This window comes from Nanorana parkeri, unplaced genomic scaffold, assembly GCF_000935625.1.
Source record: "Nanorana parkeri isolate BGI_ZX_2015 unplaced genomic scaffold, ASM93562v1 scaffold195, whole genome shotgun sequence".
Classification (NCBI taxonomy): domain Eukaryota; kingdom Metazoa; phylum Chordata; class Amphibia; order Anura; family Dicroglossidae; genus Nanorana; species Nanorana parkeri.
Genome location: NW_017306463.1, coordinates 1810482 through 1830885, shown reverse-complemented (window position 1 = coordinate 1830885; position 20404 = coordinate 1810482). Strand labels below are relative to the sequence as shown.

At 42.0% G+C, this 20404-nt stretch overlaps 1 protein-coding gene across 1 annotated transcript in view; it reads right to left on the bottom strand.

The window, feature by feature from the left end:
• Nucleotides 1-54: 54 nt before the first annotated feature.
• Nucleotides 55-20404, bottom strand: part of LOC108786152 (5-hydroxytryptamine receptor 3A-like) — a gene marked incomplete at its 3' end in the record, with an annotated part of 27194 nt that continues 6844 nt past the window's right edge. The window contains exons 5-11 of the mRNA XM_018555387.1: nt 17755-17799; nt 15279-15388; nt 13508-13680; nt 11067-11227; nt 9226-9433; nt 4871-5074; nt 55-311 (exon numbers count right to left, since the gene is read on the bottom strand). Of these exons, the coding sequence (XP_018410889.1) occupies nt 55-311; nt 4871-5074; nt 9226-9433; nt 11067-11227; nt 13508-13680; nt 15279-15388; nt 17755-17799 (1158 nt within the window). The remainder of the gene's footprint in view (nt 312-4870; nt 5075-9225; nt 9434-11066; nt 11228-13507; nt 13681-15278; nt 15389-17754; nt 17800-20404) is intronic.

The following is a 20404-nucleotide window of genomic DNA, read 5'->3' as shown; positions in this document are numbered from 1 at the left end:
TCATTCACACAGCGCGGCTTTTACCATTAATTTCATATTTATGTTTTATATTACCCAGACGCTGATAACAACTGCAAACATAACTGTGACAATAATGAGATAAAGAATGAGGACGAGCCTGTCCACCACTGTGGCTGCGATATACCACTCTGATTTGGCTTCGTCTTTATCTTTAGATTGGATGAGTTCCTTATGCATTTGCAGAATTTCAGCAAGCAGTTTTTTTAAGAGTTTCACTTCAGTTGTTCCTTTAATCTTTTTCTTTTCCCGAGCAGCTGAGTTTTTGTCTACTGTCTTGCCATCACCATCATCTAAGAACAAAATGCGTATTAGAAACAGATGGAAATATAAATTTACACTGCCTACCATTTTGGTTATTAAGGATGTGGTGTTTTTCAACTATTATCCTAAAATGTGAACTCAATCCATCGCATGTAAGCCCTTGGTGCAACCAGTGCTAATGTTCTAAAGAAATTTATAGAACGAAAATAATGTGAGATTTCATGTATTTACTAGTTGTGTCTGTGAGCATAAAAGACAAACTTAGATTAGGTCAACATTTTTTGACTCACTTTCATTCTCTCTAAAGTAGTGTTTCTCAGTCTCGTATGCAAAATCTCGAGGCATTTTAGTTAGAAGTTACACTTACTATCAACCCTTAATATTAGGGGTGCACCGATACCACTTTTTTAAGACCAAGTACGAGTACCGATACTTTTGATCAAGTTCTCGCAGATACCAATTACCGATACTTTTTCTTAAAGGGGCAGGTCACATTTTTTCTAAAGCAATATAAACTAATGCTTTAAGGTCACTTTCTTAATATTATGATTCATGAGATGACGAGGTAGCATGACGCCGGCTTCCCGGCCAATCAGAATGCCGGGCACTGCGTCATTACACGGCGCCCGGCTTCTGGATTTGCTAGCTTCCTGACCAATCGGGAAGCTGGGCAGCGCGTCATTGCACGCTACCCGGCTTCCTGATTGGCCGTGAAGTCGGCTCCATGCTCTCCCATCACAAGTGACGAGAGAGCATGGAGCTGTTTCCTGGCCAATCAGGAAACCGGGCAGCGTGTAATGATGCTTCCTGATACAGGCTTCCTGATACAGGAAGTATTCGTGCTAGGTATCGGAGCATTTGGGCGAGTACTCACCCAAATACTCGGTATCGGCACCGATACCGATACTAGTATCGGTATCGGTGCATCCCTACTTAATATCTATGCACCACGTCCCCCATGAATCTTATATACATTTGCCAATTATATTGTTTGGGAGTTTATAGATGCTACTTTTTAAGACAACCAAATTTCTCAAAAGTTTAAAAATAATAACTTTTATTACTGTAAATACATCCATAAAATACATAAATTGTCAATGGCCGACACAACATAAAATAATACATTACATTGTATCAGTGAGGCTAAATCAATTATTTTACTCAACTAACATAGAGACTAACACACTCTTTAAATTGACATATTTCCCTTCACCCTTGTTCATCTCCCTGCTCCTCCTCAGCCTCTGGGGTAGAGATTATTTTATGTTGTATAAATCATTAATGTCCGAGATATTTTAGATTTTATATATATATATACATACAGTATCTCACAGAAGTGAGTACACCCCTCACATTTTTGGAAATATTTCATTATATCATTTCATGTGACGACACAGAAGAAATTACACTTTGCTACAATGTAAAGTAGTGAGTGTACAGCTTGTATATCAGTGTACATTTGCTGTCCCCTCAAAATAACTCAACACACAGCCATTAATGGCTAAACCGCTGGCAAATCAATATCCATGGTTGACTTCTCCTCAATCAGCATATGGATATGGGAAAAACAAAAAATCATACATTTGTCCTCCATTGATGCGGTTTGGATGCAATGACTTGTATTTCAAGTCGGACATTGACAATTTATATCTTTTATGGATGTATTTAATGCAATAAAAGTTATTAATATTTTTAAATGTTTTTTGTAAAATTTGGTTGTCTTAAAAGTAGCATCTATAAAGTCCCAATCAAAATTATTCAACCCCCATTGCAAATAAGGTTTATTGGCAACATTTACAGTCTTCCAGGTGTTTCCATTGAACAAAGCCATTGAAATAGGTAAACGAATGAATGATTCAAGTGGTTTCCCCGAGTTCAACTGAAAACGCAACCTATAATGACTTCTGCAGTCTCAAAATGATTCAACCCCTTCATGGCAAGCATTTTTAGTACTTGGTACAGCACCCTTTTGCTCTTATGATTTGCTGCAAATGAGATGCATAGCAAGATACTAGTTTCTGGCAGCGTTCCTGAGGAATCTTAGCCCATTCCTAGTGAGCAATGGCCTCCAGTTCACTAATATTCTTGGGTTTGTATGCTGCAACTGCCTTCTTCAAATCTCACCAGAGATTTTCTATGGGGCTCAAGTCAAGTGACTGTGATGCCCGCTGAAGAATGTTCCAGGACTTCTTCTGCAACCAATCCTTTAGGAATTTTTAGGTATGCTTGGGATCATTCTCCTGTTGGAAGGTCCAATGACGCCCGAGCTTCGGCTTCCTCACAAACAGCATTACATTTTCTCCTGGGATTTCCTGATACTTCAATGAATCCATCTTGCCTTGCACGCTATACAGGTTTTCAGTGCCACAGGATAATGCAAAGCAGCTCCAGAGAATCACTGAGCCACCACCATGCTTAACTGTAGGCAGAGTGTTATTTTTGTATAGTCCCTCACAAGAGTGTTATGCTCTTGTGAGGGACTATACAGTATTCAGGGGGTTGAATAATTATGAGAGTGCAGAAGTATTTCAAATTTGCATTTCCAGTTGAATTTGTGGAACCACTTAAAACATTTGTTGTGTTGAGCTATTTTGATTGTTTTGTTTGATTTGTTCATTGCAAGCAGCTGAAGGTCAGGAAAATTTTGCCTATAAATCTGATGTGCAATGGGGGCTGAATAATTTTGATTGCATTTGTAATTGACAAATTTATATAAAATCTAGAGGCACCCTAGTCTAAAATGTAAAAGTAAAATGCAAAAAACAACATGTGACCCCTCCAAAATCTATACCAGATCCTTGTCTGAGACAGGGATCTGGTATGGGTTTTAGTCCCTGGTCCCCTTTAGTTCACACCTAGGTGTTTTATGGCGTAACAATCGCCATAGCGACCCAGGCGGCCGCTATGGGGCCCGGAACAGGGTGGCCCGGCCAGGCCGCCTGGGTCGCTATGGCATGTGGGGGTGCTGGCTGTCGCAGACACAGCTCAGCAGCGGCCACGGCGCATTTCCCCTCATAGCCGCTGCGGAGCTGTGTCAGTGACAGCCAGCCGCTGTGGCAGATGAGGGCGGTGTTCAGAATGGAGGAGGCGGGGTACGCCTCCTCTTACGTCACTGGCCAGCGACCTAAGAGCAGGTGGGGCCAGTGATGTAAGAGGAGGCAGGGCCCGGGGACGGAACAGGAGTCGGGGCCCGGCGACAACAGAGGCGCTGACAGGTAAGAGATCTCAGACCCTGCAGAGCCCACTATAGAGAGTATATGGTGGGCTCTGCATGGTCACTCTCCGCTGGGGCTCTGCAAGTGGCATGACTAGCAATCATGGGGCCCCATACAAAATTTTGCTATGGGGCCCTGTGATTTCTAGTTACGCCCCTGCTCAAAGGTAAACATGCCAAAATACTCAAGACAATGAATCCCATTCATTTGTCTTGAGTGTGAGAAAATGCTCAAACCAAGGCATTATTTCTATGGCCCCTGTTCACACCTGAGTGTTTTGTCACAAGGAGAAAAATGCCTGTCTCTGAAAAAAGTATATGAGATATTTTTTGACAGATTAGACTTCAATGGGACACTTTGTGTGACAAAATGTGTGGCAAAACACTCAGGTGTGAACAGGGGCCTTAGAAATTAATGGGATTCCTTGTCTTGAGCATTTTGCTGCGCTTAGCTTTGAGCAACAAAACACCCAGGTTGGTTCCTGCCTTGACCCCCCCCCCCCTTTCACATTAGAATCCTCCCTTTCAAATAAGAGTCCCCCTTTACATCAGGAGCCTCCTTTCACATCAGAAGCTCCACTTCACATCAGATTTGCCATCTTTCACATCAGAGCCCCACCTTCACATCAGGACTTTGGATGTGACGTGGAGCTTCTAATGTGAAGGGAGGCTCCTGATGCAAAGTAAAGGGGGGCTCTGATGTGAAAGAGAGGATTCTGATGTGAAAGGGGAGTGGTGTTAAGGGAGGAACCCAACTTCTTTTGTGTTTATGCGTGGAATCCCTCACACCTAGGTGTCTTGTTGCTCAAAGCTAAGCGCAACAAAATGCACAAGACAAGGAACCCCTTGTCTTGTGAATGAGATTCCTTGTCTTGAGCCTTTTGTTGCTATCTTTTACATCAGAGTCCTGCCTTCACATCAGGAGCCCTCTTTACATCACAAACTCCATTTGCACATCAGGAGCTCTCCCTTTTAAATTAAAGCTCACCTTTCGAATCAGAGTTTCCCCTTCACATTAGGAGCCCTCCTCCAGATCACAAGACCCTTTCAAATCTGAGTCCTCAGTCGCCCCTTTACATCAGAGTCCTACCATCATACTAGGAGCCACAGCTGCAGCAGCATGGCATCGAGTAGGATGTGGATCAAGCCAGTGTGCAGACGTACTTCTGTCCTCTTGTCAGTGGATCCGACCCTCTCTAGATTGGGGTCTTACTTTTCCATGGTGCTGGCAGCTAGCCCAGCTGAGCCATGGAAAGGCATGACTCTGTGTGAAAATTTCAAGGTACCTTTGCACTGCTTTATAAATTGACAATCTAAGACAATGCATGTCTACAGTCATAGGACCAGTACATCTTCCCAACAACTTTATCCTACCCCTTCCAGCTTCACTGATTGGGATCCCTTGAATTATGGACTTTGTTTTGAAGCACAGGACATGGGCTAGACGTTTTATGACCCAGATCTTTATCCATGGTGGGACATTCGGTCTAGTTGCAGATAGCGTCATCATATAGGAAGTGGCAATGCAACCTATTATACTTATGACCATGATGGCGAGGCATACACAGCAAAATATACCTGTCCAAAAAAAAAAAATCAGTTATTCAGAGTTTAACAAACATATTATATTTTGTTCTTAATAGGGACATTTGAGTGACATATTTCCTTGGACAGAGTTATTAGAGATGTCACGTTCAATGTCTGCTGTGTCCATCTTCACCCCATGTAATAGTACTAGTAAGCTGTCATTGTCATAGTCACTATATTGAACCATTAATAAGGTTTATTAATTTCACTTACTCATAATACCGGTACTTTATATTATATAAAGAGGTTCTAATAAGTCCAATTGTAAAAATAGGATTTTTTGCGTTAATTGAAGGACACAGCGAAGAAGATCAAAGATCTGGAACCACAGGCATATAGCACCACCTACAGGAGATAGATACTAGGCAAAAAAAAAAACAGCTTAAGAGCGGCCTCTGCTAGTGGCTAGCCTCCACCTGCTAAGCAAGCCCCAGTGAGTAACAAGCAGTAAAGGAGAACACTCCACACAGAGGGCAGGTGGTGTGTCCTTCAATAAACACAGAAAAAAGGACTTAATGGTAAGTACAAAACAAAAATCCTATTTTCTGTTCATTGAAGGACACAGCAAAGGAGATCAAATGAGTCGGAGCACAACCTTGTCCATATGCAGAACCAAAAATAGGGATTTGTGCGACAAGGCAGCCAGCTCCGAAACCCTCCGAATGGAGGTTATTGCCACCAAAAAGGCCATTTTCTGAGACAAAGTCAGTAACGGAATCTCCCTCACATTCTCAAAAGGAGACTCTTGTAAAACTGAAAGTACCAAATTCAAATCCCAAGAAGGCAACAGAGAACAGACGCGAGGCACAATATGGGTAACCCCCTGAATAAATGCATGAATCAGGAAATTAGACACAAGGGCCATTGAAAAAGAACGGCTAGAGCCAAAATGTTACCATTAACAGTGCTCAGAGCCAATCCCTGAAGAAAAGACAAGATTCTAGTCACAAAAGAAATTACAAAATAGGCCTTCCATGTGCGGTGATAGATTTTATGAGCAGTAGCTTTAGGTGCCTTAAGCATAGTGGGAATCAACTTATGCGACAAACCCCAGTCTCTCAACAGCCGAGCCATTAAAGCCAGCGACTGTAAAGCAGGATGGAAGATGGGACCCTGGGATTGAAGATCCGGCTGAAGGGAAGATGCCAAGGTGCGTCTGCGACCAGACACGCCACGTCTGCGTACCAAGCCTTCCATGGCCAATCTGGAGCCACACAAATGACTGGAATCCCCTCGGCCTGTATCCTGCAAAGAAGATTATCAAAACATGCGAAGAAGACGTGGCAGAAGTTGCACGAATGGGAAGGCATAAATCAGAGCGTGACGGTCCCACGATGACACTAGAGCAGGCTTGCCCATTAGGTAGATCGAGATCTACCAGTAGATCGCAAAGCAAACACTCACTGACCTGAGCTCCCTCCCGCGGTGCTAGTGCGGCGGAATGTGTCAGACGCCGCAGACGGGAAGGGGTGGGACATCTCTCCCTGTGTGCAACGTCAGCAGATAGAGATAACAGATAGAAACGGGAGAGAGCGAGGAGAGAGAGAAGAGAGGGCCAGTTCGCACCACAAAGTCTGCATTCCAGAGTGTTCAGCCTCTAGAACGCACAGAAACGCAAGCCGGCTTGCAGCATTTTTGCAGATCGCACTAGATTGGAATGCAGGCACTAATGTGCCTGTGTTCCGGGTGCGTGCAATCGATCTGCGGGCGGGGGTCGTGGCTGCCGTGCCATTGACTTCAATGCACCGCCATGCCCCTGAACGCAGGTGTTTTTTCATTGGTAGATCTCATTGAGCTCGTCATTTGAAATGTAGATCTCCAGACGAAAAATTGTGGGCACCCCCACACTAGAGCATCCGTCACATCTGCCCAAGGGTTCTTGATCCTGGCTACAAACCGATCAACCTTCCTGTTGAGGCGAGATGCCGGGAGATCTACATCCAGAGTCCCCCAACAAATGCAGATCTGCCAAAACATCACCGAGTGCAGTAACCACTCCCCCGGATCCAGAGACTGGCGACTGAGGTAATCAGATTGCCAATAATCGACCCCAGGGATGTACTCCATGTAGAGAGCCAGAACATGCCTCTCCACCCAGCGATGAATCTCGACACTTTACGTGCCACAGCCATGCTTCTTGTTCCACCTTGATCATTTATGTAGTCCACAGCGTGGTGTTGTGCGATTGAACCTGGACTGGGCCTGGTGGGCAGGTGGGGGTTGGCCACCAGCAGAGGCTACCCCTAGGCTGTTTTTTAGGCAGTTTTTTTGTTTTGTGCCTAGCATCCTTCTCCTGCAGGTAGCACTATAACCCTGTGGTTCCAGATCTTCAATCTTCTTCGCTGTGTACTTTAATGAACGGAAAATAAATATGCAATTCTACTTTATAGTCAATTTCCACGATTGTACAACACAAGCTAATATTTGCACTTGCTACGAAGAACAATGGGTCTCCTCTTGGGATTGCATTAAAAAAAGGATTTGAACTGTGGAAGCTGTGCCCACAAAGACAATTAGAGGGAAAAGTGTTACTCACCAGTATTACTGATGGTTTCCCTGCAGCTGGTCTTTTCCCCATTACTAACCTACCATGTCTTCTTCTGCACTGAGTTTCTGTGTGGAGGCAGCCATCTTGGTAGAGGAGCAGGGCTTTGCTACCTCATGTCAGAGATGCACCATTGATGACTGGTAAACTGATAACTGTTGGGGTAATATTCAGAAAGTAGCAAGAGAGGTACAGGAAGCACAGATCCACAGAATGCATTCAGGAGAACAGCAAGCAGCACAGTAGTGACATCACCATATCTCATGAGCCAAGTGATCAGAGGCAGTAGTGCTTTAGATGATCTCACACTACAGTTGTGCAGCCAGGAGGCTGTAGGCACAGGAGTACCCGGCACAATCATATGTCAGAGGATGTACACTGATATTTTTCAGAGGGAATTCAAAATGAAAGGTAAATCTTTTAATTTACTGCTTAGGCACAATTAACATTTCTAGACGTTCTCTATTAAATAGCAAATCTTCACTTTTTGAGTTTAGGTCCACTTTAAAGTTGGACTCTGGGCAAGCATTTAAATACACAAATACAATAGGATTTTTTCCCTGCCAAGGATTTTTAATTCTTTTGAAAACATTTTGGTTCTTCAGAAACCACTGACAGTCAGCATTCCCAGGATCTCTCAGTAGACTACACCGCAATACAAACTGGTCTAGGATCCACACTAGTCGGCATCTAAACAATGAAGGAGTAGCAGCACACTAATAAGATCATCACTCTACTCTCTCCTCCTCTCAGGAAGATGGACAGATCTGTGTAATGCAGTAACATCTATTTGGCTTGCAGTTCCTACCAGTGCTGTGGTGAGGGGATTACAGGAGGTTATTATAAAGATATAACTTAATGAAAATAACATTTGCGTTTTATATTTCTGCTGACTAATTATCATTAGAAAAAAATATGACACTCTTTATTTAAATCTCTCTGACAGTTGCAGGACTATCAGTACTCTGAGCGCTATGAATGTTCATTCGGAATAGTGAAATGAGTGTTACTTTGCACCATTTAGTTTCATTTAGTAAACTCCTGTATGTCCGAATGATCTATTTTTGGGGATGGACCCTTTCACTGCCAAGCCCTCCGGAACACTTTTGACCTCATCTAGCCACACCATTTTTGCAATTTTTCCCTTTGTTTTGATCTTCTATTGTTGTGTTGCTAGCGTTTGTAAAAGACCCCACTAACCAAATATTTTCTGAAAGCACAGGCCCGGTTTAATAAAAAGATGGTGCCGCTAATTGTGTAAGCACTGCGATAAGAGCGCAAATGTTTATTAAAGCAATATTAAACTGATAAAAATACAAAATTCAATTGATAAAAGCACACTAAAATCAGTATCAATGCACAAAAAAAATACTTTTCCTACTAAATCTAAAAGATAAAACTGTATTGAGTTAATAAATAACAAATATTTGTAAATTATAAATTGCGTTTTTTTTTTTGCGAAATGTTAAAAAAATTAGGTAACGCAAAACTGTAAATAAGTGACTTATGTTGAAAATCGTTTGTGCTGGTATATGTGTTGATATAAAATAATTTGCAATTAATAACTTTGGGTTGTGAACAGAGAACATATAGATACCTAGAATTGGTGGATTGTCTGAAGTTGGTTGAATGTTGTTCAGAATGAGCAGGAGGACAGAGAACCCCAAAACCACTGTTATTTTGAAGCCAAGTCTCTCTCCAGTCCCCATCTCAATGAACATACTGACAATATCCAGGATAACCAAGAAACATGCCGGAACAATGATGTTAATGACATAGACGATAGGAGCTCTTTTTATAACCATCTAAAAAATAGAATATGACACAAAAAAAGTAAGAAGAAAACATTTTTCTAAACTTACTACAAAAAAAAAACTGCCTTTTGTTTTCCTGAGCAACACTACACTTCTGTTCCTTCACTGTCTATAAATTAAGTCTGTTCTACACAATTTTCCTGTTTAGATAATAGAGAAGGACCAATCAAAAGCTTTGCTGCATCTTGTGAATGTATTAGGCAGACCGATGTGTAGAACTTAGTCAGGCAAACTGTCTTCCAAGAGAAAAGCACCATAGTCCATGGCTTCGTTTAGCGGGGGTCGTGACGGCGCCCCCCCTCAGTCCTGCGCCCGGGGCAAGTGACCCCCCCGCACCCCCGGTTGTTACGCCACTGGGCACATGTAAAACCACCCATATATGAGTAGCAGGACAGCAGTCATTTATAGACCTCAGTCCTTATGAGCTAGCCAGGGACATGGATCTCAACAGACCATTTAATGTACCCTTAGTTTTGATCAAACACATGTTAAGTGTGTTGTGGTCTGCTGTAGTGTGTTGGCCTTCACTATACAGAGCATTGGGCTGCCATTCAAAATGAATGGCAGAGCAATGTATCACAATAGTACAGGTGCGTTGATGCTCATTATTGATGAACACATTACCACAACACATAGGTGTGAGTGGGCAAATATGCCTCCTGACAAGAGCTGTGTTCAGTAGGTTCACTCCAGATTCAGTAATAACTCATGTGACCCAGAAGTCACAAGTATGGGTGTTTAGGAGATTGTCAGGAAGCCAGGCTTGGCCCTTACGCTTGGAATTCTGCACGGGCACCTGCGCATGCACATGTGCATAGTTCCGCTCACAAAAACTGTGCACTGCTGAGCGCCTCTGCGCAGGTGTGTGCACATTGGCGTGCGTGTCTCACGGCGTGTGCACTGACGTGCGCATGCGCGTATTGCGGATTTTCACGTTAAAGGGGCTATTTAAGGCTGTGACATCCCAACCTCCAGTGCTGACTGGTCTTCAGCTGTTCCCTGTTCCTGTAACCTGAACCCTACATCCTGACTCTGATCTCCTGGTGTTTGACCCAGCTTGGCTATCTATTCTGCTGCTCTTCTGGATCCCCTCGATCTCGGCTTGTTTTCTGACCATGCTCCTGTCTGTTGCTCTGTACCTCGCTGTCCGCAAGTTGCTGATCCGGCCTGTCCCTGACTATGCCTTGTCTACTGTCCTGGTAGCTCGCTGCTCGACTGTTACAGATCCGGCTTGTCTTGGACTTCGCTGCTACCTCCACTCGTGCCTCTCCTGTCCTAGTGCACCTGTTCCACCTCCAGGGGTTCTTGGACTTGAGCTGCAAGAGAGGCCTTCCTCGTCAACTCAGACTCCTTTTAAGGTACGTGGTTGTGACAGAGATTTTATTAAATTCTATTTGTGGTGTCATTCCATTTGTTCTAGCCTCACTTAACACTATTAATATAAAGCCATCAATGGTTATCTGATACAACTGCATTAAAGATTATGTCTATGTGTTCTAATGCATCAAGCTTTTCCACCTGAGAGGCATCACATCAGAACTGAAATTAATTGTAACACAACTGTGAGCGGCAACTAATAGAGCCAAAAAACTCTGACTTTACATTATATATTTTAAAAGGTTACCTTGTAAATCACTCCACTGTATCCAACATCTCCATCCCACATTGTATTGTTGGTTACACTAATGTCTAACAAGGTCCAGTCCCCCTTGCTAACAAAAATGCTTTGTGAGTTTTTATTAACTTGAGAAGAGTTTAGCTTTGGCACCATAATTATATCTTTAACTAGAAAAAAGCACAATAGATAAAGCACAATAAATAAAGATAAATAAATGCTGGTTTATGCAAAGCTGTTTTTATAAACCTTCATACAGAAAAATGTAAAGATCAAATCAGATAAAACATTTATGGCAAAGTATTGATTTATATTTTCCTACACAACAGCCTTTTTCTCCAGTAAATCTATAGAAGAAGCTACATGAACATCACCAGTTTTCCCTCAAGCTTCTCCCACCTACCATTTCTACTATTAAGGGTGCCCAATTCTCCTGTTCATTTGTTACATTATATTATGGAAGACAGAAGTGATAGAAGATGCTTAGAGGCAGGGCCACTATTAGAAATCACGTCTTAGGACTATCATCCTATTGTACCATGGTATATAACATACAATATACATTTTTGTTCTTACATGTTTTAAAAAGAGCAAAATGACAAGCTCTGTAAATGTAACAATTATGCTTATTGCCATTCAGTACATGTTCATATCCAATTTAAAATAAATGATCTGTATGAACTATGAAAAGCCTACAGATACAGGATTCTTGACAATGTTCCCTGCATGACAAGTGATGTGCATTCCTAATGGTCTGGCCCCATTATGATAGATTTATACCCAGGCCCTCTCTTATACAAGAGTAATGCCTCTACTTCCCTGATGGTGATGCTTAAAAGAGAACTATGGGGTTAGGGCTTTTCCCCATAGTTCTCCGAAGGGTAACGGGAGGACACAAACTAGCGTCCTCCTGTTACCCAAAGCTCAGTATACTCCCAGCTGTGGCTCGCGGTATACTGAGACGCCGCAGCTGAAGCGGAACCCGACAATTATGTCTGGATCCGCCCAGTTGCGTGAGTGACAGCTGGCTCTGCCTATCTAGAGGCAAAGCCAGCTGTACCCGCCCCCTTCCCCATCCGTTCCTCCAGTCAGCGCTGGAGGATCGGACAGGGGAGGGGAGAATCCAGTCACTCCCCTATCACGGCTCTCTGCAGTGACAGGATCGAGAAGTGAGCGAGTGCCGATATGTGTCTCGCTCACTTCCCGATCTACTGAACCGACCTGTGACAGTTTCATTGTCACAGGTCGGCTGAGATTATGAGGCTGAGTGAAAAGCACTCACCTCATAATTCTCATTTAAAGGAGAAGTACAAGGAAAGGGAAAAACAGACCCTACCCACCCACCCTACCCACAGACCCTGTCCAACATGGGACACACAGAACACAGAGAACTTAGCAATTACATGGCCACTGATCAGTCAGCTCTCTGTGTCTGCTCCCAGAGGAGGGCAGTGACTGCTCCTCAAAGGTCCCGCTTTGCTTTTCCAGTGATCACTGGAGCTACAGGCAAGGGGTGGGCATGGCTTGCTCTGGCTCTCAGCCCCAAACAGAGAGGCAGAGCCAGCTGTCACTTAGGCATTCAGGCAACTTAGACATCCCAGACAATATTGTTGGGATCATCCCAAGCTGTAGTGTGGCTCTGGACTGTCAGCAGATAGTGAGCTATAGCAAGCTATCAACTTACTTTGAATCAAAGGAGTACATTAGAAAAAGTGACAAAATACAAGTAAAGCCAAAAAAAAATAGTTAAAAAGATTTGGGTTTACTTCTCTTTTAAATTGGCTATATAAGACTTTAATCTGGCAGCTATAAAGAAATGAAATAGATCATTAAGTCAATTAATGTTATCAGAGAAAACCAATCATTCAGACTGCCTAAAATAAAAAGACTTTTCATAGGTTTTTTTTGTATTCTTACTGGCCTATTTATTTTTTATTTATGACCCTTTTTACCTGGAGTTCTGCCAGTGGACATTAAATGGTATGACTTTAACTTTTAACTGTTTGCTGAAACACATTTTAAACGTGCCTGTCTATACAATAATAGAAAAGCAACCATAGCATCCATGACATTAGCTGTTAATGAACGGCTTCAAAGTTTTTTAATCATTTAGGTCCTAGAAGCATTACTACATCTATCTGGAAGGAGACAGAGCACCCAAGATAGTATGCCATTTAAAAAGGCTGCTTCCTGGGAGAATTATCTAGAGCTGTTCCATGTACATAAACTCAGTAGGGGCCCTAAAGCCAACTTTGAATATTGTTGAAGGATTTCATCTTTTAGCTGAACGGGAAATGCATTGGAATCCCTAGGAACAATTTAGCCTGACACAGGATGGTTTCCATTGTGCTACTCATCCTCATGATCCTGCTTACCCCACAAGTACAATATACATTAAAATGGATAAAGATGATTTACCGAAAGTGATTTTCCAAAAGTATTTGACTTACCGGAGTGTACATAGGGTCCAAAAGTTAAATAGCATGTCTGTGTGTCAAATGGGAATTTATAAACATCCAGATTACAGGTACTGACAATCCGTGATGGTTTTGAGTTGCTTATTTCACCATTGCTAAAGACAATAAAGTATGGGATCACCGGAGAGTTATTATCTCCCTCTGTCCTAATTAATAAAGGAAATGTAAGAAAACACCATTATGAATTTGTATTGTTTAATATCAGAGACAAAATATCTGCGCACCTTTACTTGCTACGTCTTATGCAACAATCAACCCCACCAGGCATTTCTGGGGTTCAGAAAATAATAGCTCAAACTATGAAGATATTACATTTTAGGCTACATTCACACTATGAGTAAATGTGTGTTTTGGGATTTCCGCTGCAAAAACCTACGAATTCCTTCAGCAGAAATCCCAAATACTTAGAAGTTGCTGCTGTCACCTGTTCAAGTTAATGATCAGTTGACAGCGGCCACATCTGTAAGAAGCATGCCACAAGTAATCGCATGTGATATGATTACATGCGTTTAGGAATAGATCACTATCTTTTGACACATCTATAAAGCGTCCAAGGGAAGTGGTCTATTCTTAACAGCATGTAATCGTATCCTATGGGATTACATGCAGAGTGCAGCTTTCAAATGCGGCTGCTGTTACCCGATCATTAAGTTGAATGGGTGGCACAGGCCACTTCTAAACGACATATATGGGATTCCTGCTGAATGAATTTGTAGGTTCCTGTTCCAAACGCTCATTCACACACAGTGTGAATGAACCCTTAGAAGAACGTCAGCAAATATTTGTTTACATGGAATAAAAATTATTTCTTATTTATGACACAATAACAACTCATTTTGTTTCGATAAAGTCTATGTTCATACCAAACCAATATACCAGTTGCCTACATTGGTACCAAATGCAATAAAAACACAACATGGCTCAATTAATATACAACACCAAGAACAAGTTTAATGGAAAGGTTGTGGCGTATATTATTAAGTAATTCAAATTAAAAAAAAAAAACAATAACAGATCAAGTATTAATTAGAATAGAATATAAATTAAGAACAAATAATGAACAAGCTCTGACATGGACTTTCATTTGCTCCTGAATGTTACAAAAACTCCTCAACAACCCTGGACCTGTTCTTGTGCAAAACACAACCCTCATCAGCCTCATTGTTTAATTTTTTATCAAAAGGAAAAAATGGACAGCGGTAAAAACAGTAAAATAAAAAATATAAGGCTGCAGTCCACAAATAAAAACCAAATGCAGATACACAAAAAAACACAAATGGAAAGAGTGCAAATAAAATAAAACTACCCTAAATAAACCCCTCCCCCAACACCGTCCCCCCCCCAAAAAAAAAAGAACCTCTAAAGCAAAACTTTAGATCTTTTTTTTTCAAGGAAATTTTGACTGAGGTCAGTGGCTTAATACTTTTTACGTTTGTTTTGTCCTATTGTTTTGTCATACAGAGAAAGTACAACACATTCACATTATCATATTAATATGCTAATTCCAGACAAAAAACAAAGCAGTTGGCAATCTTAATACAATAAATTGTGTAGATATTCACTTCAATTATCCAATCATGTGCACGTGAAATAAAGAAACCGGAAATCGTTTTTTTACATGATTGGATAATTGAAGAGAATATTGATGCAGTTTATTATGTGAAGATTCCCAACTCCTTTAGTAAATCAGCCTCATTAATCATACAGACTACAGAAAACCTCATGGTACATAATGTATACTTACATTTCATAAATGTAGAGATCTGGCCTCCAAAGGTCAGTGCCAGTAATTGAAACGTTTTTAATGCCGCAAAAGTCATTGGGTTCCCAGGTTAAAAACTCATTTTTCCATTCCTAAAGTGAGGGGTTTTCTGTTAATAAAACTCTGAGAGCATTTAGGATGTTATATTAAAATATTGAAAAAAACCTTGAAACACAGTTTTGAAGTTCAGACTGTCATTTAAGTTACTATCCTGGAATCAAGCAAACTACTGCTACCCAAGGGTCTTTATGACTGTGTGAAATAAACTTTATAGCCTGCAAAGTTTTCTTGATTAACTATTTCAATGAATGACTTAACAAATAATGTCACTGGCTTGATAACAGGGAACAAAGCTGACCTGTTCATGATGTTCGATTAACCCTAAGAAATAATTTAGCTTAGTTGCTAAAATTTTACATCCCTTTTCATAGTACAATAAAACTGTAGCTTGAAATAATTCAGTATTTCACCATTTTCAGCTAGAAGCTAAGAAACAAAGGGCCCCGGTGCAAGATTTTTTCGCAGCTGCAACTTCTGTGACACTGATAGTTCTACCACTGACTCCAAGCTGTAGAGGGACTAGCAATCTCAGCATAACATTATGCAGCAATGCAGAATACCACCAGCTATAGATTAATACAAATATAAGCAATACATTATACAGCAATGCAGAATGGCACCGACCATAGAGGGCTACAAATCCCAGCAAAACATTATACAGCAATGCAGCATAATACTATCGGCTATAAAGGGCTACAAATGCCAGCAATACATTATATAGCAATGCAGAAAAATAGTATATGAATTTTCTACATACTCTGTGCTGTCCTGGGCAGAGGGTCTCACCAGGCGCACATGTGAAGGGTCTTAGCAGGAGCACATGCGGAGGATCTCAGCAGGAGCACATGCGTAGGGTCTCAGCAGGGGAGCTGTCCGGGCCAGCGGAAGCACTGTGAGATGTGTGGGTTACCACTTTGAGATGTGCAGGCCAGCACTGTAAACAAGCGCCATTGAAGTATATGGGGCAAAGAAGCATTTAATCTGCTCCAAAAAAGCTATTTTTTTCCCAACAACAGGCATTTTGCTTCAAGCGACAAAACACTCAGATGTAAATGGCAATAGAAATGAATGGGATTTTGTTTTGGATGTTTTTTTTATAGCATTCTTTAGGTCAGAAAAAGCATGTCAAATATGCTAGGTGTGAATGGAGCCAAGGTTTGTTAAAATCCTTGTAATGTACACAGATCACCCGGGGGGGCTGATTTGTTTCTCAACAAAGGTGCACTGGGGGAACTGCCAGGGTCGCAGCGGTCACAATTGCGACCGGGCCCTGGCGTTCCACCTGTTGAGGGGGGGACCCAGAGAGGAAGAAGAGGGCCCCCCCACCCCGAGATAGTGTCACTCCTTCCCTGCCGCTCTGCCACCCGCAGCATGTACGGGCAGCTGTGCGGCGGGGCTGGAGAGGCTGTTACTAGCCCAGCAGAATGTGCTGCAGGCACTGCAGGAAGAGGTGGAAGAGGGTCCTGCATGTGGTTCAGGTAAGTCTGGACTGGGAAGGGGGGGTCGCAGGGAAGGTGGGGGGGGGATGCTGGTGGTATTCTGCTTTGCTGATTTTTATTATAATGCATTGCTGGGACTTGTAGTCCTGCATACCTGGTGGTATTCTGCATTGCTGTATAATCATTATACAGCAATGCAGAATAGCACCAACTATGCAGGACTACAAGTCCCAGCAATGCATTATATTTTTAAGTAGGGATGCACCAGTCAGTGCCAATACTAGGCATTTTCACGGGTACTCATACTCGTGAAAATGCCCAAATACCGGTGTTCTGTCGTGAACGCAGACGTAATCGAATTTGCCGACCTCAGCATCTGCACTTGGGCACAGACCAGTATTAGTGAGGAAACAGGAATTTATTCACAAAGTATATAGTTTAAATCGTTAATTGTGACCGTTAATAATATTCCATCCATCATTTACAGTCATCCATGATTTACTGCCATGGACAGCATATTATTAACGGTCACAATTAACAATTACAAACTAATACTTTGTAAATATATGCCGGATACTTTGTTAATCCCGCAAACGCATCCTGTGCGCAAACGCAGATACTGGTTCGGTGTTCTCTACAGAACACCGGCACTACATTTTTAAACTGAAGCGGCTGCCTGAGGTGCTGCTCTTGCTGGGGACCTCGGCAGCCTTCCTGTTAACCACACAGTGCCATGTCGGCGGGGGGTTGGGGGGGTCCTTCATAGTTTCTTGCATCGGGGTCCTGAAGGTTCTAGTTACGCCTCTGCAAAGGTGGAATTACCCTTTAAGAAAGAAATCTGTGTTAAAACAAGAAACAGCCTGGCAGTAATATCACTGAAATAGAAAATATAATCTCCCATAATAACTAAATCTTTACAAACCTTCAAAACATGCACTAAATAATCCCCAGGATCTTACCATTAAAAACCATATGTATGTTGTTAAGGATTGAAGGCTTGTGTCCTATTAAAAAAATGTAAAAAATTAGTACACATTCATAATACATTTCCCTGAAAAATAACAAACTCCTAGATGATTTAGATCAGCCCTTCTCATTCAGGGTGCCGTGGCACCCTGATGTACATTCTGGATTCCTCAGGGGTGCCTCAAAATTTTGTGGAATTGGGACTGTGATGTAAAGGGGGGAATAGAGACCGATGTGAAGTGGATTCTGACATTTTAGACTGGGGTGACTCAAGATTTTGCATACAGTTAAAGGGTTGACTAAAAAAAAAGGTTGAGAAATGCTGATTTAGATCATAACATTTTTCAGATATAAATAGACCATCAGATACTAGTCTTAGTAAGAAGAATTCTATCCGTCTTCCTCACTTCTAGTATTCCGAGAACTTGACAAATGCATTGAAGGGAATTGATCAAAACTGGAGCAGACAAAATCTGGAGCAGATTTGCACTGCAACCAATTAGCTTCTTTGTCAAACTGAAAAGAGATACTGATTGGTTGCCATGGGCAACTGCCCCAGATTCTATCTGCTCCACTTTTCATAAATCCCCCTTTTAATCAAGAGTATATTAAACATTTTAATTCAATATTTATCAATCTGTACAGTATCATAGAACAAAAGTTAAAGTGTGTGTAAAGGTATAAATATTAGTTTTGGATAGAGTAAGGAATGGTTGTGACTAGGGATGCACCGATACCGATACTAGTATCGGTATCGGTGCCAATACCAAGTATTTGGGTGAGTACTCGGCCAAATGCTCCCGATGCTTATTCCAATACCGGAAACCTCCTGTATCAGGAAGCCGGTAGCAAGTCATTACACACCGCCGGCTTCCTGATTGGCCAGGAAACCATCTCCATGCTCCCTTGTCACTTTCATTGCTATTCAGTGTTCTGTTAGAGAGATTTCCCCTCAAATCTGGGAACTAACAAACAGCAACACAGAAATAAACAGAAATGCTTTTATTTTTGGCATAGTACTTAGTACTAGTACATAGTACAAAGCTGAATACACATGGAGCAAATTTCGTCCGACGTAGCAGTGACCAGTACCGTTGTCAGAATACAATGTACACAGCAGGAGATTCCTGCATCCATACTGTTTAGCGTGGATGGAGGAATCTGTCATATGTTTAAAATTTAGCCCTTAGGCTGATTGTAAGCAGTCCTGTCTGATTTTAATTTTGTGTCTGTGTGAGTCTTGCAGATTTACCCTCACCTCCTGTTTAGTATAACATGGTCAGCAGGACAGGAAGGAGCCCCAGATAGCAGTAAAACGCTCTCATAAGTTTTAAATAGGGAAGCAACGATATCGATACTAGTATTGGTAACAGTGCCAATACCAAGTATTTGGGTGAGTACTCGTACTCGCCCAACTGCTCTGATACCGCCCCCAATACTGGAACTTCCGGTCAGAGGAAGATGGAGCCAACTTCCCGGGACAACAGGAAGCCGGGTGGTGAGTAATGACCCGCCTCCCGGTTTCCTGAGTGACCGGGAGACCCGGCTCGATCTTGATTGGCTGGGAAGCTGGCTCCATGTTGTTTGGCCAGCTCGATTGTGATTGGCTGGGAAGCTGGCTCGATGCTGATTGGCTGGGAACACCGGTTTCCCGGCCAATCACAATCAAGCCAGCCGAACAACATGGAGCCAACTTCCTGGGCGATCAGGAAGCCAGGTGGCATGTCATTACCTGCCGCCCGGCTTCCTTATTGCCCGGGAAGCCGGCTCCATGCCAGCGGAAGCATCTGTATTAGTCCTCAGTATCGGCGAGTACCAAAAGCAAAATATCGATACTCGCGCTCGATAACGAAAAACTGGTATCGGTGCATCCTTAGTTTTAAACCTTACCCACTCTATCCAAAACTAGACAAAACATTTTGGATTTACATACATTTTGACACGGAGCTTTATCAAAACTAGAACAAAACAAAAACAAAAAGTATAAACTTCAGGCATCTGGAGGTGTACTGTACCTGTAGAAGTCTCAGAAACCCTGCAGATACAGGGGAATACCAGGCAATTCTGACAGGTAACGCTCTGATATTCCTGAAAATACAAAACCTCAGTTTCTCTTCCTGACTCCTGCACATTCCTATTGGCTAGTACGAAAGCCTAAAATAGATAGCCTAGGTAAGCCAATAGAAATGTAACGGAAGCAACAAGCTCTGACACCACCGGGAAGTGTTGTAGCTTTTCCTTGTAGCATTTCGCTGTAGGGTTTTCAAAGCTACTGCAGTTTTTTTTATTTTGTTCTAGAGACTCTGTTTAAATAGTATATTGAACCAATCACATCTGTCATTACCCCAATTGTGCTGGCAATCTAATATCCCTATCACAGCCACACAAATACACACATACACGAAGGCCAACATGGTCAGAAGTCAAGCAACCTATCAATATATGTTTAGGTTGTGCATGGAAACCAAAGTCCTTGGAGAAAATCCACAAAATGACACAGTGAACCAAAACATACTTTAAATGAGTCCTGACGTGAACTAAACTGAGGTACTGAGGTGCACAGTTTTTTCTTATAATATCACTGAGCCCTGATGTTAATTAAACTGAGGTGGACAGTTTTTTTCTAATTATATATGAATATAT